At 55.7% G+C, this 24,507-nt stretch overlaps 2 protein-coding genes and 1 long non-coding RNA gene across 7 annotated transcripts in view; 2 read left to right on the plus strand and 1 right to left on the minus strand.

The window, feature by feature from the left end:
* The first annotated feature begins 2,426 nt into the window (after positions 1–2,426).
* On the plus strand, positions 2,427–12,442 carry KRT36 (keratin 36). 4 transcript variants are annotated; one of them, XM_070225711.1, is made up of 9 exons: positions 2,427–2,650; positions 5,833–6,040; positions 6,622–9,058; positions 9,770–9,852; positions 10,111–10,267; positions 10,821–10,982; positions 11,087–11,212; positions 11,385–11,605; positions 12,036–12,442. In XM_070225711.1, the coding sequence occupies exons 3-9, from the start codon at positions 8,600–8,602 to the stop codon at positions 12,211–12,213; spliced, it is 1,386 nt and encodes a 461-aa protein (XP_070081812.1). In that variant the 5' UTR covers positions 2,427–2,650; positions 5,833–6,040; positions 6,622–8,599; the 3' UTR covers positions 12,214–12,442.
* A 3,922-nt stretch (positions 12,443–16,364) lies between these two features.
* Positions 16,365–22,230, plus strand: KRT35 (keratin 35). 2 transcript variants are annotated; one of them, XM_070225713.1, is made up of 9 exons: positions 16,365–16,642; positions 16,787–16,902; positions 17,094–18,739; positions 19,572–19,654; positions 19,851–20,007; positions 20,134–20,295; positions 20,601–20,726; positions 21,230–21,450; positions 21,737–22,230. In XM_070225713.1, exons 3-9 carry the CDS (start codon positions 18,269–18,271, stop codon positions 21,882–21,884), a joined length of 1,368 nt encoding a protein of 455 aa, XP_070081814.1. In that variant the 5' UTR covers positions 16,365–16,642; positions 16,787–16,902; positions 17,094–18,268; the 3' UTR covers positions 21,885–22,230.
* The window catches only part of LOC138916242 (uncharacterized), a 49,300-nt gene continuing 43,871 nt past the window's right edge, over positions 19,079–24,507 (minus strand). Inside the window, exon 3 of the long non-coding RNA XR_011423224.1 lies at positions 19,079–20,852. This is a non-coding gene — a long non-coding RNA (uncharacterized lncRNA). The remainder of the gene's footprint in view (positions 20,853–24,507) is intronic.

Raw genomic sequence — 24,507 nt, forward strand, 5'->3', positions numbered from 1 at the left:
GTGAGTTCCTTCAGGGCAGGGAGAGTTCTGGAGTCATCCTCATCCGCATTCTTAGAATGTTACAGAGCTCAACACACGTGTTGAATGCAGGGAGAGAGAATGAATGAAGACCAGCTGTGAGAAATGAGAGGAAGGTCAGACAGCTGACTGCACTGAGGGCAGAAGGGGACGGGGTCTCCCCCAGTCTGAGGGAGGGGCCTGGGTCAGAGGAGGGCCTCAGAGCTGAGCCCCATGGCTGCTTCAAGGGCCTGTGGGGTCCATAGCCCAGGCTTGCTGGGCCTGAGACCCAGGCCAAGGCTATTGAGGGGGCAGCCCCCTCCTTTTCCGAGCTGGCATTGGGGAGCTTGGTGGGGTACGGGGTTAGTCCATGTGGGGAGTGAAATGAGCTGGACCCTGGGCCTGATGGGGGCTGTGGCCTGGGAGCCTTTCACTCAACCCCAGGGAGGACAATGAGAAGCTGGGCTCCATCCAAGGACCTCTGGGGCCCTATCAGGAACCCTGGGGAAGTTGGCAGCGAAGCCCAGGTGTAGGCGTTTCAGTCAAAGCCGACTCAGAAGCCGTCCTGAGCTGGAGGAGAGGTGGTCGCCCCAGCACTCCAGTCTGAGGTGTGGGAGAGGCGGTGTGGGCGTGGGATCTGCACCTTCCATCCAAGGCACAACTGTGTCCCCTCGGTCATCTGCATGGCACAGCCACTCCAGGGAGGGCAGCTGTGTCAGGGCTGCTGGACCACTATTGCCCCTCCCCTGCCCCAGGCTCACACCCCTGCTCCCCAGGGCTGCAGCTACGTGGAAGCAGCCCCGTCCAGTGTCCATCGGTGCCTGACCAAGCTCCATGCCAATGATTGCGAATGAGCACGTGTTAATGCAAGAGATGCCAAGAGAGGGGATTATAATAAAGGGGGAAGTCATAATGTGTCTAGCACTTTCCTCCTTATGGAGCTTCTTTTCATCCTTTATTTCATGTCATCTTTACCCCATGAATTGGTACCATTGTGCCCATTTTACACATCTGAAGAATGAGGCTCAGACTGGTTAAGTGACCTGCCTGGTGTGAGAGCTGGGATCCACACTCAGACATGCTTTCCAAGACCACGACTCGCCCTGTGTCAAAGGTCAAGCAGCCAGCCTTGGGAATCAGGAAGCAATGAGGCTCCTTCCTAAGCCCCATCACTTAGGGAAAGAAGACGTCAACGGTGGAAGGTTCCCGTGGTGCCCCAGCGCCTCCAAGCTCCGGAGGGGAGCACCTCCACACGGCAGGTGCTGCACACAGTGGCTAACTGCCGTGCTGCCTGTGCGACTCCTGGCTGCTCCCGTCACCCTCCTCCTCATCCTCCGCTCAAGGTGCCTGCCTCTCCCCGCGGCTCCACCCTGGGTGGATGGGCCAGCGCACTTCTGCTCTCCCCTTGGGGCTGTGTCTCCTGCCTGGGCCCTGCAGGGGGCAGACTCACTCCAGAAAGCAGGTCAGTGCCTCTTTGGCCACCTGCTGGGACACGGGGTGGAGGGACAGGGCCCCAGACCTGGTCCTACCTGGGCCTGGTCCCAACATGAGGCCCTGTCCAGCCCTCAGCGTTCTGTTGGGCGGCTGGGCGCTCTGGTGAGCAGGGACGAGCTGAGGGCCGAGCTGCAGCTCTGAGAGCCGTTGGGGCCTGTTGTCCCTGTTTTGGGCAGCAGCCTCGAGGGTCCACAGGAGACCCAGAGTATGAGGTGAGGGTATCTGGGGTTTCCTGGCAAGGGAATCCCACTGTCCTGCCCAAGGGAAGCCTGAGGAAGAGAAGGAAGAGCGGTCACAGGAAGGGGGTCGATGGGTTGTGAGGATGCACTGTTCCAGCTTTCCCGTGTCAGCTGCTGGGGTCCTTCTTCCCTCCCTGCCGGCGTCAGCGCTTCTCGGGGCTGCTGGGGACTTGCCCCCTGTGGGACCGTGTTCCTGGGGCTTTTGGTGGCTGGAGCGGAGCAGGGTGTGTGGGTTGCATCCCTTTGATCCACTCCTCTGGGAGCTGCAGAGATTGGGAGGGAGCAGGTGGGGTGTTGCTGAGACTCGCCGGGCACCTGTTGGGAGTGGGATTTGGCGGCGGCGGTGGGGGGGGGGTTGGCCAGGAGCTGGCATTTACTCTTCTGGCCCATTTTTATGGACAGCCATAATAACTCTGTGGCTTCTTTCATCTAAAGATCTCAGGCCAGTTTGAAAGCGAATCCGTGGTATAGAGCGTGGTTAATTACAACCTGGAGCCCACAGTCCTTAGCAGGAAGCCAGTGAGGTCAACCCTGCACCAGCCCAGTAAACGCCGGTGGCTGAACCCAATCAAACAGGGAGTTTGGGAAGTTCACTCTGTGGTTCAGTTAAGTGGTACCTGAATCAAGGGGACGCGGAGGCTGAGGTACCAGCTTCCTTCTCCCAGTGGGTCTGGCTGTGCGTCTCCCACAAACCACAGGTTCTCTAAGCGCATCGTGGAGAGCAGGGTCAGCTCTGGAATTCTCCATAAAAGCTGGGTGGGGGGAGTTAGGGACTGAGTGACTCTGAGCAGGAGGCCCAGGACTCTTCCAGACGGGAGCTGTCAGCCAGCACAGCCACGCTGGAAGAGCTGGCCCATAGGCGAGAAGGAAGGGGGCCCCAGGATGCGGAAGGCAGAGCTTGGCACAAGAGAACCGGAGAGGTACGGCTTAAGATGGGGGTCAGAGTGGCTCTCTGGGCCTCCCCCATGGCAAGTGCAGTTTGGAGCAGAACGCTGAAGCCCTGGGAAACCACACTTCAGGGGAGAGAAAGCACCTTTGTATTTTGGGGCACGTGAGAGTTTCAGGGCAGTTCTGGGCCTGGGAAAGTGGGAGTTTCAAGGCCTAATCAGGGTCAGGTCGAGGCCCAGTGGGGATTCAGGACGATGCATGGAGCAGCATGTTGGGAAGATGGATGCCCGGGAGCCTTGTAGACCCAGAGGCTCAGGAGGGGTCCCTGCTCAGGGCCATGGCCAACCTGCCAGCTCCCCCCAGGCCCCTGACCTCGGGCTCTGGGCCCTGTGGACGGGCAGCCGGGGAGCGGGGAAAGACCTCGTTGGTCACTCAGTGTGTGTCCAGTCTGTCCTGAGGCTGGTGAAGACTGGTGACAGCGGGGGGGGGGGGGGGGGGGGTGGGCGGAGGTTTGGGGCATAGACTGAGGGGTGGGAAATGGAGCCAAGAAGGACTTGCCAAAGCTCGCCCAGGAAGGGCTGAGTCACTCTGCTCAAGGCAGCTGCCATCAGGGCGGAATGTCACTGCGGTGGCCAGGATAAGAGAGAGGACAACTCAGCACAGTACTTCCGAGTCCTGCTTGCTGGGCGTGTGAGGGCAAAAATGGGAGCCACCGAGAACAGGGGATAAAGGGCAGAAAGGCACGATTTCCCAAGGGGAGCCTGATATACCTGTCCCCATCCAGCTGGTCATGGTGACAGGCCCCAGGGGGAGGAGGGAGGGAGCCGCTCTGACTTGTTTGGGCAAGGCTATCACCCAGAGAAGCCTCCTGTGGAGGATTACTGTGGAAAATGTAGGACGCCCCGTTAAATCGAATTTGCAGACAGACAACGAACACTTTTTTAGTATAAGGATGCCCCAAATCGTGTGAGTACTTTTGTTTGCTCAATCTGGCAACCCCATCCTTAGCAGGTCTGCAACAGCCCCGAGTCTTCCCATCAAAACAGAGAAAGCGAGACCTTTCTCTGATTCTTCGGACAAATTAAATTGGTGGCTCGAAATGTCTTAATTGAAAAACTTTTTTCCTCCCATAGTGCTTTCTTCAACTTTTTGTACCTGTTACCGCATGTCTGTACTAGAATCTAACGTCAGAGCGTTCGATGGAGTTGTCACAAGATACATAGGAACCGTGCTTTTCAGGGAGGGGCCAGGAATCCCTGCCACTGTCGCTTGAACAAATTCTTTGTTACAAGGAAAAAGCAGTTGTGTGGGGGAAATGAAGGAGAGCTTGGGTCTCCCGTTTTCTGGGTGGATGCTGGGGAGGGTCTAGAGAGGTTAAGACGTGGGATCAGCATTTCTTAGATGCCTCTTAGGGAGGGAAATTCTGAAGGACCTGAGTGCATGGATGTCAAAGCTGGAAGGGGCAGCAGAAGAAACCTGGGAGGATGAAGCCTATAGGCCGGCAGGACGCTGTCCGAGAGACAGCCATTGGACTGCTTGAATGATTTTATTCCTGTTGGCGGCCAGTGGTAGGCGACCCGGCAGCCCCACGGTGCACTGTCTGCTTCCTCTGATGCCTTTGGGGCACTGTGATGCGGTGATGGCTGGTGACCGCAGCCCAGAGAAGCAGGGAAGGTGGGAGCCTGCTCGGAGACTCATCTCCTCCTTGGGCACACTGTCATGGGCTGTGCCTGGTGCCTTCTGTGGAGACTCTGCCCATGCAGAGCCTAGGCTTTCAGATGGAAGCTCATTCGAGGGTGGAGACTTCTTTTTACCGAAGAAGGAGCCACAAACCCAGCAGTTGACTTTGAACTTGGTGGCCTTCCAAGATGGGCTGGGAGAAGCCACAGTGTTTTCTATTCCTGCAACAGCATCTCCCCTCTGCCCCCTCCTTCCTAAGCTGGGGTTGTGGGGGACAGAGAGCATCCTTTCTGCACTGTAGCCCCCAAATCAGCACCTGTGCCTGCAGGGAGTAGGGTTTTTGGAAGCTTCTAGAATAAGGGTCAGAGGCCAGAGAATCGTGGTGGAGGGGGCCCCTGCAGCTCTAGACACAGCCCCAGCCATCGCCTTTTTGAGCAGCTGTCTTTTCTAGCACAGCTGGGTTAGGCCTCTGAATCAGTGTCCCTTGAAACCAGGGTGAGTGGTTCGTGCCCTGGAAACAGCGTTCCATGGCGCTCAGACGACACGGCTCGAAGAACAGTTTCAATCTCTTAAATCTGTGAAATGAGTTCCCGTTTATCAAGCATGTTTTAAGGTCGCTCTCACAATCCTGTGAACGTGGCCTGTGGTCTCCATTCACCTCTCGGGAAAACTGAAGCTCAGAGGGACTGAGCCGCCTGAACTGAGGTCTGGTTGAGTCCAGGCCCCGGGCCCGGCCCTGCCACCCAGGCCAGCACTCTCTGAGCCCCTTCTCTGCGAAGCCAAGTCCCCGGCTGAGTTGGCCAGAGATGGATGTCCTTTCAGCCTGGACGTGCTGGGATGCCTGCTCAAAGTCCTGGTGACACCGCACCTCTGCGTGGGCCCTTCTGGGGAGCAGCCTTGGGAGGGGGTTAATGCTGCCTCTGCCTGTGGACGGAGGCCCGCATCTGCTCTCTCATGGTGCGGGTGTGGACGCAAGGGGCCACTGAGGTCTGTGGTGGTTTGTGAAGAAAACAAAACCTAACCGTGTCGTGGGCTGGAACCTCCGTAACTCCTCTTCATTCTGCGGGTCAGGGACAGAGAAGGGCCAGCGGCTGTTGGGGGTGGTGAGGGAGTCATAGACACATCTGGGCGACTCCTGGCCAGCATCATGGGAAATGCTTGGGCCTCAAATCCTGCAATGTCTGAGATGGACAGCCCTCCGCCTTGCCTTGTCCAGGCCCTTCCTTGTTCATATTGGGGCTCTGGGGCCCTGGGTGGACAAGGCTCACACAGGGAGTTTGGGGCAGAGCATGGCCTGGAGTCCAGGCCCCCTGACCCTTAGCCCAGTGTATTTTTGATTAATGTTAGAAAGAATGGTCTTAGAATAGGACCCTTATTTGGAAAGAAAACCTGATGAATGAGTACCCCTGGTTTACTCTACACTGAACAGGTGGATTTTTCCAGAGCTGGGCCACCCTGGGGGGTGGGTGGTCACCTGCAGCTGCCCTGGGAGATGAGCAGCTCTGTGAATCCCGGATTCTCTTCTCTGACACAGGCAGAGCATCCTTCCTCTTGGGCCTCGCTCCATCCTGTGATGGTCCAGGCTTCCGGGTGGAAGAGCACAGAGGAATTCCTTCCATGAGGGCCTCTCCACCCTTCCTCTGAGAGGTGGCCCTGCAGTCTTCAACATGGAGAAAGTCAGGGGGCTGAGGGTGAGCGAAAGGCCATTTCCTTTGCCCGGCCTGTCACCTGCTCCAGGAGAGGTAGGTGGCTCTCCTCACAGTCCTGGAGACGCCTGCCCGGACTCTGGCCCAGGTGGCCTTCCTGATGCACCGGCTGAGAGTGCTGGGACCTGTCAGAGCAGCTGACACCTGCTTATTCAGTCACCCTGAGAAAAACCTAGAATCAGCTTCAGATGCGGATTGCACGGTGGAGGAATTAAAGGAAAGGAGGCCATTAACTTCAGATGTCCAGTGGCCAGAGTTCCCAAACAGAGAGGAACCGTGCCAGGGGCTTGGCCAGGACTGTCCTCAGGACAAGCACGCTGTGTCACAAATGAGGTGAATTGAGGCCTGGGTGTTTTAAGGACTTGCCTGAGTGGGGCCCACAGTGACAGCCAGACTCTGCACTGTTGTCCTAGAGAACAAAGGGGGGCTTATAGAGGTCTGGTCAGAGCCCCAGGCCCGTCCTGAGAGTCCAGTGGTTCTCAGCTAGGGGCGGTTTTGCCCCCCAAGGGACATTTGGCTAGGTCTGGTGACATTTTTGGTTGTCAGAACTTGGGGGGGCGGGTGTTACTGGCATCTGGTGATAGAGTCCGATGCCGCTAACATTTTACAATTCACAGGAGTCCACCACACCAAAGAATTACGGAGTCTACGACATGCGCAGTGGGAATGATGAAAAGCCCTGAGACAGCCCCATCCAGGACAGCAGGGAAGATGGACAGCTGTGAGGACCGTCGCTGAGGCGGCCGGAGCTCTCTCTGGAGGACTGATACCCCCCCACCCCATCCCAGGAGGGGCTGCATGGCGGGCGCCCTGGGAGCCCACGGGGCTGCTCTCGGGCATCCTGTCGAGATACCCACTGCACTGGGCGAGGCCTGTGCGCCACAGCCAACCCTCCTGAGTAATTTCAGAGAGAAGCTTATAAAGCATTTTAAGAGGCCAGCAAATTACAACTTCAGAAGCACATAAACGCTTCCATAAACGCCAGCCTTGCAAACCAAGTGTGTGTGGGAGAAGAGTGGGCAGGCTGCTCGGGCCTCGGGAAAACCCACGGTGGGAGGCGGAAGCACTGAAGCCACCTTTGCTCCTCGATTCTGAGGTTCCTCTCTGGTGGCTTGCTTAACTCTCTGGCAGTGTTTCATTTGTTCTCCTTGTCCCTTCCCTGTCCAGAGAGTCTGCACTGACCATCTCTGTACCCTGTTCAGGGACTGGGGGGCCCAAGTGGGCTGTCCCGAGGTCCTGATTCTACCTTCCTAGGTTCAGAGACCTGGGGCCACAAAGAAAATGCCTTCCAAATCAGCCCCACTTGAGGCCTCACACCCATGATCCCTTGCCCAGCACAGCCATGAACCATCATCAGAGACTGTCCTCCTAGCCTAAACAACACCTTTACAGCACCTGATGGTTTTCAAAAACACTTTCATTGTTCTTCTTTTTTCCCCCTTTGGTGAGGAAGACTGGCCCTGAGCTAACATCTGTTGCCAATCTTCCTCTTTTTGCTTGAGGAAGATTGCCCCTGAGCTAATATCTGTGCCAATCTTCCTCTACTTTTTGTATGTGGGATGCTGCTAGAGCATGGCTTGACAAGTGATGTGTAGGTCCATGTCCAGGATCTGAACCTGTGAACCCTGGGCCACCAAAGTGGAGGGTGCTAACTTAACCACCACGCCACGGGGATGGCCCCACACTTCTGTTCTTTTTGATCCTTCTCTTATCCGTGTGAAGCAGTCAGGGCAGGCTGGTGACCTCTACTGTCTCAATGAGGACGCCGAGGATGCCGGAGAGGGAGTGAGGCACTCAGCGTCACAGGCAGATTATCAGCAGAGACAAGATTTGAATGTAGGTCCCTCGTCCCTAAATTCTGGGTGCCTGCACTTGACCTTGGCAGTGTAGAGAAAGCAGTGGGACAAGGGCATGGGATTTGGTATCTGAGAGCCCTGGTTTCAGATCTAAGCTTTGTTCCTCACAGCCTGTTCACCTTGAGCAAGCTTTTTTTTTTTTTAACCATTCTGAGCCTCAGTTTCCACACTGGTAAAATGGAGACAATATTGACCACCTCCCAGGATTGTTGTGGGGTATAAATGAAGCAACTGTCAGCCTGGTACATAAACAGGTACTCCGTGAATTTTAGTTTACTTTCCCCCCTTTCTCCAGCCCGGGGCCCAGGCATAGGTGAGCAGCTCAGAGGGGTGGGGGTGGTGGATGGGGGTGACAAATGGACAGGCTGGGTTCCTCCAGGGAGGCGTGCAGAGACAGCAGGAACCAAATGTCATTGTGAGGCCACTCCCGATTTATGGGATCTGGAGCAGAGACTTTGAAGAGGCCATAAAATTCATATTCTGCTAGGAAATGACAACAGCTGAGGTCCTGACTTAGCAAACCAAATTCTACAATTATTACGTTTTTTTTACAAGTAAGGAATTCCGGATGGGTAGCAAAAATTGCATTCTAATGAGATTAGCTTTCCAGAATGGGAATAGGCTTTCCCGAGACTAACATGCCAACACCCCACGGAGAGTGTATATAAACGCCCAGAGAGGCCTCGAGAGTCCAGAACCAGCGCTCCTTGCTCAGCCGAGACCTCTCTCTGTGAGCATCATGGCCACCCAGATCTGCTCCCCGATCTTCTCCTCTGGCTCTGTCAGGGGCCTCTGTGGCACAGCAGGCGGCATCTCTCGGGTGTCCTCTGTCCACTCTGTGGGCTCCTGCAGGGTCCCCAGTCTTGCTGGGGCTGCGAGGTCGGCCTCCTCCGTCAGGCTGGGCCTCTCCGGTCTCGGGAGCTGCTTGCCCGGCTCCTACCTGTCCACTGGGTGCTACCCCTCTGGCTTTGCTGGGAGTGGCACCTGGTTCTGCGAGGGGTCCTTCAATGGCAACGAGAAGGAGACCATGCAGTTCCTGAACGACCGCCTGGCCAACTACCTGGAAAAGGTGCGCCAGCTGGAGCGGGAGAACGCGGAGCTGGAGAGCCGCATCCGGGAGTGGTACGAGTCTCAGATTCCGTACATCTGCCCAGACTACCAGTCCTACTTCAAGACCATCGAGGATCTCCAGCAGAAGGTAACGGATGACCTGGCCCTCTCCAGCTGGGCAGCCCAACCTCTGGAAGGGCTCTGCCTTATCCCAAGAGACTACAGATGGGACTGTAGCTCTTACGGAATTATCCTATTAGGGCAAGCTTTTCTCTCCAGGGTCTTGGTTTCCTGGGGGACCCAGGCCTCTCTGCTCATCTCTCAACATGCTTGTAACATGTTGTCAGCCATTCCTCCCCTCCCCTTGCTGTCTCAGCTGTAGGAAGGGCAGTAGCATGTACCAAGCCCCTACTGGACACAGGCACTGTGCTGGATGCTCTTCTGTCTGTTGGCTTGTTTATTTCTCATCTGGGAGAGACTTGGGTATTACTGGACCCATTTAACACAGGTAGAAGTTGAATTCTAGGGAAGTTCAGCAACTTGCCCATGATTACACAGCCTGTGAGTATTGGATGCCGAGCCTGAACCACGTCGGCCTGGGTCTCTCCACTCACCCTGTTGTAGCCCTCTGTGCCACTCTGGGGACTGCAGATGCCAGACTGTCGGTCTCTGGCATCCTCGTGATGCCTCTCCCAGGGTCAGTGCTCCCTCTGCACCTGGACTCAGGGCTCAGGGCTGGAAATGCTGAAGGTGCTGGTGGTACTCACAAGCATGGCCTCTGTGAGCTGGGCTGTGTCCTTCCACCCAGCCCCTCAATGCTAGGCCTTCCCCAGCTCATGGGACATCCCTTGCTCCCCAGATCCTGCTGACCAAGGCTGAGAACGCCAGGCTGGTCCTGCAAATTGACAACGCCAAGCTGGCTGCTGACGACTTCCGGACCAAGTGAGTGGGCCTGACCAGGGAAGGTTTCTGTGCGGCTCCCTTGCCTCTGTCCCCTGCCTTTGGGAGCCGGTGAGACGGGATTGAGGCCAGATGGAGCTGTAGGTGGGAAATGTGGCATTGGTTCCAGAACCCTTCCTGGTCGAGGGAAAGGACCACTATGCTGCTGACTCCAAATTAACCACTGCAGCTGAACAGCAGGGCAGGGGTCCGCCTGTGGTGGTCCTTTGCCACAGACTCAGCAGGGTTCTGTGTGTGCAGGTACGAGACGGAGCTGGGCCTGCGGCAGCTGGTGGAAGCCGACACCAACGGCCTGCGCAGGATCCTGGATGAGCTGACCCTGTGCAAGGCCGACCTGGAGATGCAGGTGGAGTCCCTGAAGGAGGAGTTGGTGTGTCTCAAGAAGAACCACGAGGAGGTGAGGCTGGTGCTGGGTGACCTCTCAGTTTCCCCTCCAGTGAGGAGCCCCTGCTGACCCTTAGGCATAACAGCTGTGACAGCCACCTCCACAGCGACCCCAGCTGACATTTATTGACTGCTTACTGTGTGCCAGGAACTATATGAAGCTCTTTGCATTTCATGATCATTTCATCTTCACAGTAATCCCAGGAGGAATATACTATTACAAGCTCCATTTTACAGATTAGAAAACTGAGGCACAGAGAGGTTAAGTCACTTGCCTAAGGTCACACAGATCCCACACTCCTGCCCATGACACTAAATCTCCATTTGGACTCTAGTGCCTGATAAACAACAATTCTATTTGCCTGGTGTTTGCATTGTCACTCTTTACTCTCTCAAATCCCTGAAGAGGGGGTACAGGTCCATGAGGAGGCTGGGGCTCAGAAAGGTTAAGCATCCTGTCTAATTTCACACAGCTGGCCACCGAGGGAGGCGGGTTCAAACCCAGCTCACTTAACCCCAATCCAGTATCTTTTCCACAATCTTATGCCAATTCACCTCCTCTGCAGGAAGTCAATACGCTCCGTTGCCAACTTGGGGACCGACTGAATGTGGAGGTGGATGCGGCCCCCACAGTGGATCTCACCAAGATTCTGGATGACATGAGGTGCCAATACGAGGCCCTGGTGGAGAATAACCGTAGAGACGTGGAGTCCTGGTTCAACACCCAGGTGGGCTGGGGCAGCCCAGCAACACAAGCCCCTGGGGTGGGGGGTTACCCTTCACAGGAGCTTCACTGGTGTGACCGTGCTCTGGGCCCTCTCGTGTGCTTCAGACCGAGGAGCTGAACCAGCAGGTGGTGTCCAGCTCGGAGCAGCTGCAGTGCTGCCAGACGGAGATCATCGAGCTGAGACGCACGGTCAACGCCCTGGAGATCGAGCTGCAGGCCCAGCACAGCATGGTGAGTGGCCTCTGCCTGAGTGGCTGGCCACAGTGCGCGGCAGGCCCTCGAGCCCCTCATCTCAGCATGCAGGTTATCATGGGGTGTGATCAAAGCGGCACACAGATTCCCAGGGCTGTGGTCTCTGGGTGGGATCCCCTCTGGTGTCAGCTCTTCCTCTTTCCCATTACAGCGGAATTCCCTGGAATCTACCCTGGCGGAGACCGAGGCGCGCTACAGCTCCCAGCTGGCCCAGATGCAGGGCCTGATCAGCAACGTGGAGGCCCAGCTGGCCGAGATCCGCTGTGACCTGGAGCGGCAGAACCATGAGTACCAGGTGCTGCTGGACGTCAAGGCCCGGCTGGAGTCGGAGATCGCCACCTACCGCCGCCTGCTGGAGAGCGAGGACTGCAAGTGAGTGGCCCGTGGGCCCTGGAAAGCCGGTGGGAGTAGGGGAGGAATCACCTAGATCGGACTCTCAGCGCTGCACATTAAGGAGTCAGGCCCTGCACGCAGGGAGTCCATCCCTGAAGCAGTTATTGCACAGATGACAGGGGATCGATCCGCGGCCTCTCGAGAGAGATTCTTTCTAGCCCCGGGCTTTGGTCATTCCCAGGGGGACAAGCCAGCCCAACACCCAGCGCTCTTCCAGCCATTGTTTTTGGCTGGGACCTTCTAATCTTCATCCCTGCAGCCCCATCCTCCTCCCCTCGGGGATTTCAGAGATGCTGAGGCCCTTCGTTGTCATCACCCACCTGGCTCACTTGATGCCCTGTCTGTTTAACGTGAATGTCAGTCCCATGCCTCGATGCCAAACGCACCTGACACGCTTTCATTTCCTCAGGCTGCCTGCCCACCCTTGTGCCACGGAGTGCAAGCCTGCCGTCAGAGTTCCCTACATCTCCACGGGGCCCTGCGCCCCGGGTTCCCAGGTCAGCGCCCAGATCCGCACCATCACCGAGGAGATCAGAGACGGGAAAATCATTTCTTCCAGGGAACACATGCAGCCCTGCCCGCTGTAACCAGCCTGCCCGGCCCACTGAGGCGGGCCCTGGCCCACAGGAAGGAGGACACCCCTGTGGCTCCTGGCTCTGAATGACCCCCCTTCCCTAGAGGGGCTCCCCGCTCAGCAGGTTTTTCTACCAAAATACTTCTGATGTTGTGTTTCTAGACTTAACTGCTTTTACGCCATGCAAAACTAGGTTTCCCTGGAAATTTCCCCAATAAAGTGTGTTCTCTTGGCATAGCAAACTTGACTCTGTCTATTTTCACCTGCTGACTTAGTGCTTGATCATGGGTTGCAGTAAGCTCGTGGGTTTTGGCTCTGAGTCTTTCCTGGCTCTGAGCGGGAACAATGACAGGGTGATTCAAATATTTAATAACGGGGCAACCCCAGGCCCTGGTTCACAAGAACAGACACTGATCCGATCCGGATGGGCACTGGCTGTAACCCACAGGCTGGGCCCTGCCCATAGGTGCCCACCTGGGGGTGGCACAGGCCCCCAGGCCCATCCTCCTTGCCAGCCTGCCTGGATCTGGTGGTCATCTCTGTCTTCTTTTCATCTTCTCCTTCCTTGTTCAGCTCCCGTCACCTGCTGGCCCACCCTCAGGCCTGACACTGGGGATAGCTCTGGAGATGGGGTTCCAGGACCAACCGGGGAGAGGCAAACTCTGGGTGGCCAGCCAGGGCCCCCTACCCGAGTCGGGGTGAGCTGAGAGATGGAGGCGGCAGGGCAGGTGAAGCCACGTCTCCGACACTGGAATCAGGGCTGCAGTGAGGGGCAGCAGGGACAGTGAGGTGTGCGTGCGTCTCAGGCACAGAGCAGAGCCTGGGGAGCTCGCTGTGGGGCAGCTTCAGAGTGTGTCCTGGATTCTACGGTTGAGCTCAACCATGGCAAGCCCTGGATAGCCCTTTGCTCAGAGAAGTGTGGCCTGTGAGAAGTCTGAGGGCCCCACGTCTCCTTTGTCCCTCTGCCTCAGGTGACTTGCCCCAGGCCACACAGCGGTCAGTGGCAGAGACAGGCCATTGCTCAGCTATTCTGAAGGTAACTCTGGTGCTCTTCCCAGCACAGTTTCCCACCTCTCTCTTTCAACGTGCGTCTTTAACCACCTGCCAGACAAGCCAGAGATGCAGCAAACGCATCTCAGACCGTAGGGGAAGATGTGCACAGGCAGAATGGGAGCAGCCCAGGCTGAGCCTGGCTCTGCGCTTGGCGGTGGGTGCCCAGTCATGAGGTCCCTGCTGTTGGCTGGTTCATTTGTGAAATGGGGCTGCCGGGATGCTCCAGTGGGACAATGTGTGTCAGCACCCAGGAAGTCATAGCTATGAGTGTTGGTGTTAAATGAAGATTGCCCAGGCTGAGAGTGGGGAATAGGAGACTTCAGCAGGTGGGCCCAAGCTCTTTGATTTCTTATGTGGCAGGACACTGTGGGGCCTGGTCTGCCTGCCAGCAGCACCCTCGGAGCTGGACAGTGGAGCTGAAGGCCTTGACCCCAGAGGATCTACCGGCTTTGGGGCAAGAGGCTGGGCAGGAGGGCCAGTCCACATGGTCTCACCCTGTCCTGCCCTGCCCCTCTCTGTGCTCCGTACTCCTGCTCTGAGCCCAGGGTCTGCAACTCCTGGCTCACCCGAGGCTCAGGAGATGAGAAGAGGGCGGCCAGCACGCACCGAGCGCATCGCATCCCCGTTTGGGGGACTGTGCCTTCCGTTCTGGCCATGGCTTGAGCTGCCTTGCTACTGCATTGGAGCAGGCACGCAGACCACACAGCATTGAGACCTGACAAACAATCAGGCTGCCAACTCCTCACACCGTACGGTGTTCCCTTTTTATGAGCACTCTACAGTTTACAGAGTGCAGTCACAGCCTCATCTCATGCCCTCAGACAGCCCAGTGTGGCTGCAGGCGCTTGGATGTAGCTTTGCCTAACTTTTATTAAATTGTTCGGAGCGTCTGCATCGGTTAGGGAAGCCCTTCTGCTCTCCACCTCACACACCCCCTTAAGTGAGTTCCAATTCCAGTCACTAACTGATGTGCACATGAATTCCACACTGTTGTGGACTGGGCATCGCACAGCAAGTGGCAGACTCAGGACACCTTCTCAGATCTTTTGACTCCTGTGTCATTGCCCTTTCTTTGACATCAAGAGATAAAGGATATGAAATATTACATTTTATCAAATTTCCCCAGTGTGAACATAATACTTTATGTCAAGGCGGTCTGATCAGCTAGACCAAATAGTGGACAACAGGCACAGTCCCCAAAGAGCTGACGGCCGAGCTGTGAAGACAACCCCATGCCCTACCACCCAGCACCAGGGATGGCTGGCGGGGTGTGGGGCAGGCTGTCCCGTTCTCAGGTGGGGGAGAGATCACTGAGAGCTGAGGAGACCAGGGAAGGTGTTAGGGGAGAAGTGGAACTGATGGAACCCGTGAAGGACGGGCAGAAGGAGGAAGGAGGGCAAAGGGTATTTAAGAGCATGGCCAAGGGTATCCATGGCATGTTCTGGGGACAGCATGGACCCCATCTGAACAGAGTGCAAAGGCCCTGTAGGATTATGGTTATTATTATTATGTATTATTATATTATGTGTTAAGCTACTTGCTAAACCACGTTAGGTCTTGCTGATAAGGGGGTCTAGGTAACTATTTTGTTCTATTAAAAAGGATGCTAAGAAAGAATGGAAATAGACCAGAACAATTTACATGCTACTTCATAGCTTTAAAAATATTACTTATATGTTTTATAAAATTATCCAAAAAAAACTTATCAAGAATTTGTAGCCACACTTTCAGTGCTGAATTGACTTACGGGCTCTGTCCCCCTTTGGGCAGAATGGCTTTCAGCCCCGGGAACACTTCGTTCTCTGCCAAAGGGCCTGGTTAGTCTGGGCAGGTGCTGGCCGCCTGCAGAGATGCCAGGCTCTCGCCATCACTGAGGCTCGGGTTCCCCATCTCTAAGGGCAGGGACAGTAAGACGGACTTTGGAAGTATCTTTCCCTCCCTGCTCCCTGCCCACTTTTCTCTCCTTCCTTCCTCTTGCCCTCCCTTTCTATGCTCCCTTCCTCTCAGAATCCTTTCTTTGCTCCCTTAGCACAACTCATTCATGGGTAAAGCAATCATTCATTCATTCATTCTGAAGCCTAGCACTGTGCTCAACACTACACAGGTTTCAAAAGAAGCACGAGGTCAGTCCTTGCCTCCAAGAGTTTACTGTCTCCCTGGGAAGATGGGGTTGAAACACAGGACAATTTGAGGACGGTTCCAATGAATGGAGGGCCTGCGGATCCACCACCACACACGGCCATGGGTGTTCAGAGCCAGGACGGCACCACAGGGCTGGAGCAGGGAGCAGGCTCCAGGGAAAAGGCCAGGCTGGGGCTTGGCCCCCAGTGGCCATGGGGATGGCCTCAGGCCTGGAGTGGGAAGGCCTGGGCTTCAGGCTCCCTGGGAAGACCATGAGGATGTTGGGTCAAGCATTCACCATCCTGGGAGTTGGCACCCTTCTTTCCCTGGCTGAGTGGCAGGGTGTGTGGGAGCCTTAAAGGAGAGGGTGCACCTCGAACAGCTGTACAGATGCTAGTTCTGCTGGCTCTGCTGCTCACTAGCTGTGTGACCTCGGGCAGGCTCCTGAAGCATTCCAAGACTCAGTTTACTCATCTATTAGATGGGGATATTGGTGACACTGATTTCATGAGGTTGTTGTGAGGGGTGAAGGAGAGAATGCATGGAGAGAGCTCAGCTGCTGTGCAGGGCCTGGCAGGTACTAAGCACTCCGTGAATGAAGGCTGTTACCATTAGCCTCATTATTAATAGGGCTGGGTCAGGGAGAGAAACCCCTTCCAGGCAGCACAAGTGTGGAGCCCTGCCTGGGAACCCAAGTGACCCCTGGGGGTATAAACAGCATGGGGCTTCCTAGGCCTTCACTGCTGTGGCTGCTCTGGGCTCTCTGGCTCCTGAGTGGCCCTGTTGAGCCCAGAGCACATTTCTAGGAGGCTGGGGCTCAGCAGGGCTTGGGTGGAGCCCTGTACCCACATGGGTGGGAAACACAAATGCTCAAAGAGGTGCAGCCAGGCTCTCAGCTCAGCTGCGTCTTTGCACTGGGGCATGGATTTCCAGGGAGGAGAGGCCGAGGCAGCCAATGGGGCCCTGGATTGGGCTGGGCGGGTGCCGGTCACACCAGGTCCCTGGGCGTGGGAAGCGCACAGTGACTCATGGGAGCTCTATACTGGAGGGCCCCAAACACATGCACCTGGCCTGTGTTTGGTGGCCTGTGTGCTCAGAGTCCATCCCCACTCCCTAGCGACAGCTGCTTAGCATCACCAATCTGAGTACAACAAGACCCCACCTGTGTGGGGACTGGCAATCAGCAGCTGCCGTGACTGAGCACTCACGACGAGCAGGTGCTGTTCTAGATGCTCCAAACTCATGTAACCTCACAGCAGCCCTGGGAGGTAGGTACCATCCTCCTCTTCCCAGTTCACAGGGGAGGAAAGGGAGATGGAGAGAAGCTAAGTCACACAGTTGCTATGTGGTGGGGCTGGGATTTGAACCCACAGAGTTCACATGTAACCATGATGCTGGGCTGCTTCTCCTAGGACACTGTGGCTGTTGGCCATCCCCTTGTGGAGCCCACCCAATTCCATCCTTTCTGTTCTCCATGGAGCCCGACCACATCCGGCAGCCCTGATGGGATTCTGGAGCAGAGGTGGAGGTGGGTGGTGTAGTGGAGAGGGCCAGGCCAGACTCGGGTTGGCATCTTGGTTCTGCCAGTCACTAGCTGGTGGCACTTCAGCAAGCTCTTATCGTCCCCGAGTCTTGGTTTCCTCAGCTTTGAGGTGGGGATAACAAGCTTGGGCTCAATATGAGGATTAACACGGTACTCCGCTCATGGTCGTTCTCCAGATGGGAAGATGATGCATGTCTCTAGAAGAAGAAGCAGGACCCCAGACTGCGGGCCAACCGGAACGGAAGTCCCACAGGGCTCTGCCTGATGAGCCCCCTCCCCAGCAGCACCCGCCCTCTGGCTCAGCTCCCAGGCCCTCTCCCAGGTCTCACTTGCTTGGCAGATTGGATTTGCTGGGAAAATAACCCACCCTTGTCAAGCTTTCTGGGCACCAGTCCAGACAACCTGCATAGCAGGGAGAAACTCTGAAGGTTAGGCTCTCTGTGCCTCCCGAGCAGGCCTGTGAATCAAGGCCACTCCCCTGTCCCCAGGCAACCAGAGGGAAGGCTTGTCCATTTTTCCGCCAGGGCCTGGGAAGACATACCTCCCTACGCATGGGAGGGGTCACCACGGGCAGGTGCTCAGTTAGTCAGCCTCTGGTCATTCTGGCTGGAGCTGAGGCTACACAAGCAGAACAGATTTCCTGGTGAGGGACGGAGTGGGGATGTGTCATTGAGGCTTTGCTGTATCTGGGGTGACCAAGCACTCCATTTTGCCTGGGACTAAGGAGTTCTCTGGGGACTAAGGAGTTCTCTGGGATATGGGGTTTTATCACTAAAACCAGAACAATCCTGGTGAGAGCGGGATAGTTGATCCCCATAGCCATATTTCTTAGGCCATTCTAGAACCTTCTATGTCTCTTCGGGTGTGAGGCCCCTGCCTTCTTGCAACCAGTAGACTTGGACTTCCATCACTCAGGTACCAACCCAGAGGCCTCCTCTACTCTCTTGGGTCCATAAAAGGAGGCAATGCTGGAGAAAGTCAAGACAGTGGCTGGACTCCCACACCTCTTAACGAGGAGTCTGAGGTCTGGGCTCTGATGACAGGCCCCTTTGAAGAACAGACGGAGACTTGGTCTCCCGGGCGACGTGGGACGATGGAGATGAGTCTTGACGTAGCCGCCAGTCCAACGGGGCTCCTTTTTTATGAGGCCGGGAAATGTTCATGGGGAGCTAAATAACAGGTTAATGAGGGGTTCTGATGGAAAGTGGTATTAACTTTAATGAGGAGAAAACACTTTGAAAAGGCCAACACCCACTGGGGCAGAGATATAAACCCGGATGAGGCGCTGCTTCTCTGCATCGGGGGTGTCTGGCTTTGGTGATCCATCGCTTGTGTCCAGGCTGCTGAGAACATGGCTTCCAAATGCCTCAAGGCCAGCTTCTCTTCGGGGTCTCTCAAGGTCCCAGGAGGGGCCGGTGGGGGCTCCGCTCGCATGTCCACCATGTACTCCAGCAGCTCTTGCAGGCTCCCGAGCCTCTCCCGGGGGGCCCGGAGCTTCTCTGCCTGCTCAGTTGGGCTGGGCAAGAGCAGCTGCAGGGCCGCTAGCTGCCTCCCTGCTCTCTGCCTCCCCTCCGGAGGCTTTGCCACCAGCCTCAGCATGGGCGGGGGCTGGTTTGGGGAGGGCATCCTCACCGGCAACGAGAAGGAGACCATGCAGTCCCTGAACGACCGCCTGGCCAGCTACCTGGAGAAGGTGCGCCAGCTGGAGCAGGAGAACGCCAGCCTGGAGAGCCGCATCCGCGAGTGGTGTGAGCAGCAGGTGCCTTTCCTGTGCCCTGACTACCAGTCCTACTTCCGGACCATCGAGGAGCTCCAGAAGAAGGTAAGGGGTTCAGAGTGGTTTTCGCTGCCCGCCAGCACAGGTGCCACCAGCACTGGAGTGGAACCCAGAACATCTGTGGTGGTAACCCTGCTCCCATGGGGCACTTCAGAGGTCACACAGCATGGTCACATCTGTGGCCTCATTGCTCCTCACGATAATCCTATGAGGGAGGTACCACCAGCCCACTTACAGATGAGAACACTGAGGCTCAGGCTGGTCAAGTGACTTATTCAAAGTGATCCAGTTGGCAGTTAGTGGAGCCAGGCCTTGAACACAGGCTCTCTGAACTTGTGTGGTCTTTGGTACCACAGCCCCCCTCTCTGCATTTCAATTGCTTCATTTTTTTTTTAAGGTGAAGGGATTGGATTTGATGTGTCTGGTGCAGATTGGGTTTCCTATAACCAACTCGGGGAAGGAAAGCCTGCCAGAAGTTTCCTTCTTGCCAAGACTGCATCCCCTGAAAGTCCCAGCTTGCTCCTGAGAGGGACCATGTATGTTCAGGGAAGCACAGAGGATGATGCTCTTGGTCAAGACCTTCCTGAGCCCCTGGCAGCCTGGGAGATAGGAAGACACACCGGGTCTTCCCTGCAGCCTTTCCACACGGCCCTCTCTCTACCCCAGGTCATGGGTCACAGGCGCACTGCCTTGGAGGGGAACTTAGAGGTTTCCTGGTCTGAACCCGATAGCACGCCTAAGCCTTCGTGGATCCTCAGCTGCCAAGAGCCCAGGGATGGGTGACCCCCTCCCTCCAAAGGCCACCCAGACCAGCGTTGGGGAGCTCAGGAAGCAGAATGTCCTTTCTTTCCCTGAAGTCACTTCTTTATCTCCCCAGACCCTGTGCACCAAGGCAGAGAACGCCAAGCTGGTGGTGCAGATCGACAATGCCAAGCTGGCTGCAGATGACTTCAGGACCAAGTGAGTTGTCCTGCTCGCCCCTTGGTTGGGGGCTGGTAGAACTGGATGTTGGTGATGCCCAGACTCAGGGTTTTGGTTGCACCAAGTCACTGAGGCATTAAGGCAGGACACACAGCACCAGGCCAGTCTGGGGTGGCATCTGACTTAAGTATAAGAAGGAAATGCATCTTCAGGTGCTCTGATGTGTGCCTGCCAGGTATGAGACGGAGGTGTCCATGAGGCAGCTGGTGGAGTCAGACATGAACGGCCTGCGCAGGATCCTGGATGAGCTGACCCTGTGCAAGGCCGACCTGGAGGCCCAGGTAGAGTCCCTGCAGGAGGAGCTGCTCTGTCTCAAGAAGAACCACGAGGAGGTGAGCATGGGGGAGGAGGTGAGCAAGGGGGAGGAGGTGAGCATGGGGAAAAGGTGAGCTTGGGGGAGAAGGGTGAATGAGGCAGCCAGCTGGGAAAGTTAGTGTTGACCCTTGTCTGTGCCACAGGAAGTGAACTCACTGCGCTGCCAGCTGGGTGACCGGCTCAACGTCGAGGTGGATGCTGCTCCACCTGTTGACCTGAACCGTGTTCTGGATGAGATGAGGTGTCAGTATGAGACCCTGGTGGAGAATAACCGCCGGGATGCTGAAGATTGGTTCGACACCCAGGTAGGGACCTGGAAACAGTCAGTGCAACAGAAACACGGGGTGGGGGGGGGGGTGATGGGGTCACACAGAGTGACCCTGGGGTTCTGAATCAAGAAACCTGAATTTGTGTCCAGCTCTGTTTCAACCTCACTGCACACCCTGGGCAGGCTGTTGTCCTCTAAGCAACAATGTCCTCAAGTGTGAAATGAATGGTTGGACTGGGTGATCTGGAAGGTCCTTCTTGGCTCATGACTCTAAGTGGCCTCTGTCGACCTCTGAAGCTGAGTCCCCAGTGTTCCTGACCAGGTGCTGTGTGTATGTTTCAGACGGAGGAGCTGAACAGGCAGGTGGTGTCCAGCTCGGAGCAGCTGCAGTCCTGCCAGGCAGAGATCATCGAGCTGAGACGCACGGTCAACGCCCTGGAGATCGAGCTGCAGGCCCAGCACAGCACGGTGAGCCCGAGACTCAAGCAGAGCTGCTGAGAGACCAGGCCTAGCATCACACAGGCCTCCCGACCTCCGTGCTCTGACCTCACAGGCAGGCTCCAGGGGTTCAAGTTCTCGAGCATCAAGGATTTTCTGTGTAGAGAAGAGGAAATGAGGACTCAGCCCCCATTCATAAATCTCTCAGTGGTAAAAAACAGGGGACCTGTAGCAACTGACAAGCCCCGGTAGCAGCTCCTGGGTTTGTGTAAACAGACACGTTCAGAGTAATTGCCAGTTACTCAGAGATATCATTAACAGAGGAGATACTCCTCAGATCAAGTTGGTTACAGGGGCTAATTGGCTCATCTCAAATGAGATGTCTGATTGTGGTTCGCCCTGACTCAAAGTGATTCTCTGAGCTTTCGTTCTTGGATTCCGAGGCGTTACTGAGACCCAGATGGATCAAGCACATCTTCCTTGCTCCTTCTCTGACCTCTAACCTTTTTTGTCCCTAAAATCCTTGCCCTCAGAGAGATGCTTTGGAATCCACCCTGGCGGAGACGGAGGCGCGCTACAGCTCCCAGCTGGCCCAGATGCAGGGCCTGATCAGCAACGTGGAAGAGCAGCTGGCCGAGATCCGGGCGGACCTGGAGCGGCAGAACCAGGAGTACCAGGTGCTGCTGGACGTCAAGGCCCGGCTGGAGTGCGAGATCAACACGTACCGGGGCCTGCTGGAGAGCGAGGACTGCAAGTGAGTGCCCCTGCATGCTTGCTCGCCTTCTGAATGAATCCACAGAGCCCTGGGAGACAGCACGGTGCCTGGTTAGAACCCAGCATTTGCAGTCAGGTGCCCTGCATTGTAGTTCTGGTCTTGTTACAAATTCATCACATGACCCTGGCAAGCCTTTTTCTCTCTGGGCCTCCATGTCCCCATTGGTAAAACAAGGAGGCACGACCAGGTGATTTTTAAGGTGCTCTGAGTTACTGAAAACAGCAAATGGAAAATCATAGTAATCTGACCTTTTTCTTTCTCCTAGGCTTCCCTGTAACCCGTGCACCCCTGACCACTCGCCCTCCAAGTCCTGCCTCCCCTGTCTTCCTGCGGCCTCCTGTGGGCCTGGAGCAGCCCGCCCAACCTGCAGCCCCCGGCCCATCTGTGTGCCCTGCCCGGGGGGCCGGTTCTAAGAGTGACTGGCCCAGAAAGCCAAGGCCATGGTCTCCAGGGCTTGGCCTTGGCCTCTATTCAGCCCTAAGCCTAAAGCCCAGTCGCCTCTCTCCATGTGGAGCCCAGGGCCTGGCCCTGAGAGCGCTCACGGCAATTCACGCCTTAGAGTTTCTCAATGCCTGTCATGAGGCTGGCCGCAGCTGGAGGCCGCAACTCTTATCATTTCAAAGGGTGCCGGGTGTCTGTTCTCAGGCTGCCTCCTGGGTCAGCTTTTCCTTCTGGGTGCCATTTCAGTGGGTTCTGAAGTGCAACTGAGGGCTTCTATTGGCAGAACAATAAAGCTCACGTGCTCTGGAAGCCCAACTAGCACGTTCTGGTATTGTTGGTTTGTGTCTCTGCTGGGTGAAGAGGGGTGACTCCTGGGCAGAGGCACAGGGGTCATTTGACCACGTATGACCCTGGGGACGACAGGGTCCCTATGCCCCTGTTTGGGTGCAGAGAGGCCTATAGTGAGGCTTTTTGCTCAGCTTTCCTGATGAAGATGCTTCTCCAAGATTCCAATGTGGTGACGGGTGTCAGAGACCTCTCTTACTCCCCGTCTTAGTGTCCACGCTCATGGGATCCCAGAGGAGCATGGATAAGGCTGAGACCAGTACGACTGGAGGCATTTCAGGCCACCTTTAGCCTCAGGCCTGCGGTCCTTCTAAGAACAGCAATATGGACTCTCACCCAGGGAAGCCTCAGGAGCGTGTTTGCATCAACTCCCGCTTCACTGCAGCCCTTTCACACAGCCCTTCCGGTTCAGCAAAGCCCCTTAAAATCCACACACCATTAAAAGCAGGAGAGTCTTGTCCTTGAGACTCATCACGTTCTTGTGCAGCCTTGGCATCTGGTGAGGCACACAGTGCCTTTGGGTACCAAAGCATTTCTGTATGGAAGTGGGAGCTCCCAGCATCCTGATCCAAAGGTTCTCATTTGTGTCCAGAATGTCCTCCCCTAACAGACCAGGCAAAGACCAAGCTCCATCTATTCCAGTGGGAAATGGAGAAGGATGAAGGCAAAACTTTCTGAGATAGACAGAAAGGCGGGTTGTCCCCAGATGTCCATGTGCCCTTCATAAGATGCTGAGAGCTCTGCTAAGGAACTTCAGGGATACTGAGAGAGTTGTAACAGCGCCCAAGGTGGAGAACAGATTGGTGAAAGATGCTGACCAAGGTGGGCCTGAGGCCCCCACCCCTCAAGGGTGCCCAGTATAGTTCACCCTGATTCAGTGTAGATTCCCCCGCCTTTCTAAGCCCCTGTAAAGGAGGCCCTGGGCTTTGAGTTCTCCCAGCCTCCTCTCTCCTGGCTCGCTGCACCACCTCAGCTTCAGTCTTCTTGGAACACCTTGGCTGGTTTTGCTGAGGCTCAGTCACCTGAAGAAGATGGCCATCTTGGGATCATTCAGTCATTCAACAAACCCACACCGAGTGCTTCCCTGGGCCAGGCAGTGCATTAGGTGCCAGGAACAGGATTGACCCTCACTGGAGGGAGGCCTAGGGATGGCACATGAAGGACGCCCACTCACTGCCTCTTTTCCTTCCAGGAAAAGAGGAGACCAGCTACAGGGGGCCATGGTGTTAGTGTGATGAATGTGGGCTCCAAAAGTGAGTCAGACTGCCCTAGAGTCAAATCCCGGCCCCACCACTTACCGTCTGTGGGAGCTTTAGCAGGTGGCAGTCCCTTCCTGAGTCTCAGTATCCTCATCAAAAAAATAGAGAACGTGACGCTTACTGTGCTATAATCCCTAATGCTTTGCTGAGCACATGCTGGGCTTGTGAAAGCCGATCAACATTGTTGATTCTGTTCTAGCTGGGTGCCTGGATCGCTCTGATAGTGGGCACCCACCTTTTCCTTGTCCGGGGTTTCATTCATTTCTGAGGTTCGTTCTGAGCAGCAATGCCCAGGGTAAAGCAGGCCAGCCAAAGTGGACGTGGAGTTATATGACTTGTTGTCCAATTCTGACTTGGAGCAAAGTCAGTGCCGGAAGCCATGGCAGCAAGCAGCACACGGATGCTCTCTTGAGCATATGGCTCCAGTGAACTGTTTTACATAAACCACATGCTTCCTCTTTATGGCATCCTTTGTGGTACAAGCGCCTTCCAAGCTCCTCCTGACTCCCCCCAAGATATGCTACCCAGATCCTGTGTAGCCGTGCCTCTAATTATTGTTTACTCCCTTTGCTTGTGCTTTTAAATTATGATGCTCTTTCCATTCGGCCTGAGGTTCTCAGCCTTGGCTGCACTTTGGAATGACCTGAAGAACTTTAAAAAAATATGGATTTCTGGTCTCACCCCCAGAAATCCTGACTTAGTTGGTCTGGAATGTGGCCTGGCGCTGGAGTTTTTCAAAGCTCTTCAAGGGTTCCCCTGTGCGGCCAGGGCCGAGAGCTCCTGCATTAGTGGGGGGGCCTCTGGGCAAGGCAGCTGGGGCAACAGGCCTCTCAGTGCAGCTCGGACCCAGACCTTAGTGCCATCTGATCCCAGATTGTACTTGTGACTCTTCCTTAGTTCTGGCTTTTTTCTCTCCTTTAATTTCAAACAACTGAACCGAATTTTTAATTTCAGTTTCTGTACTTTTAATTCCAAAGAGCTATTTTTTGTT

The sequence above is a fragment of the Equus caballus genome, chromosome 11 (assembly GCF_041296265.1).
Source record: "Equus caballus isolate H_3958 breed thoroughbred chromosome 11, TB-T2T, whole genome shotgun sequence".
Classification (NCBI taxonomy): Eukaryota; Metazoa; Chordata; class Mammalia; order Perissodactyla; family Equidae; genus Equus; species Equus caballus.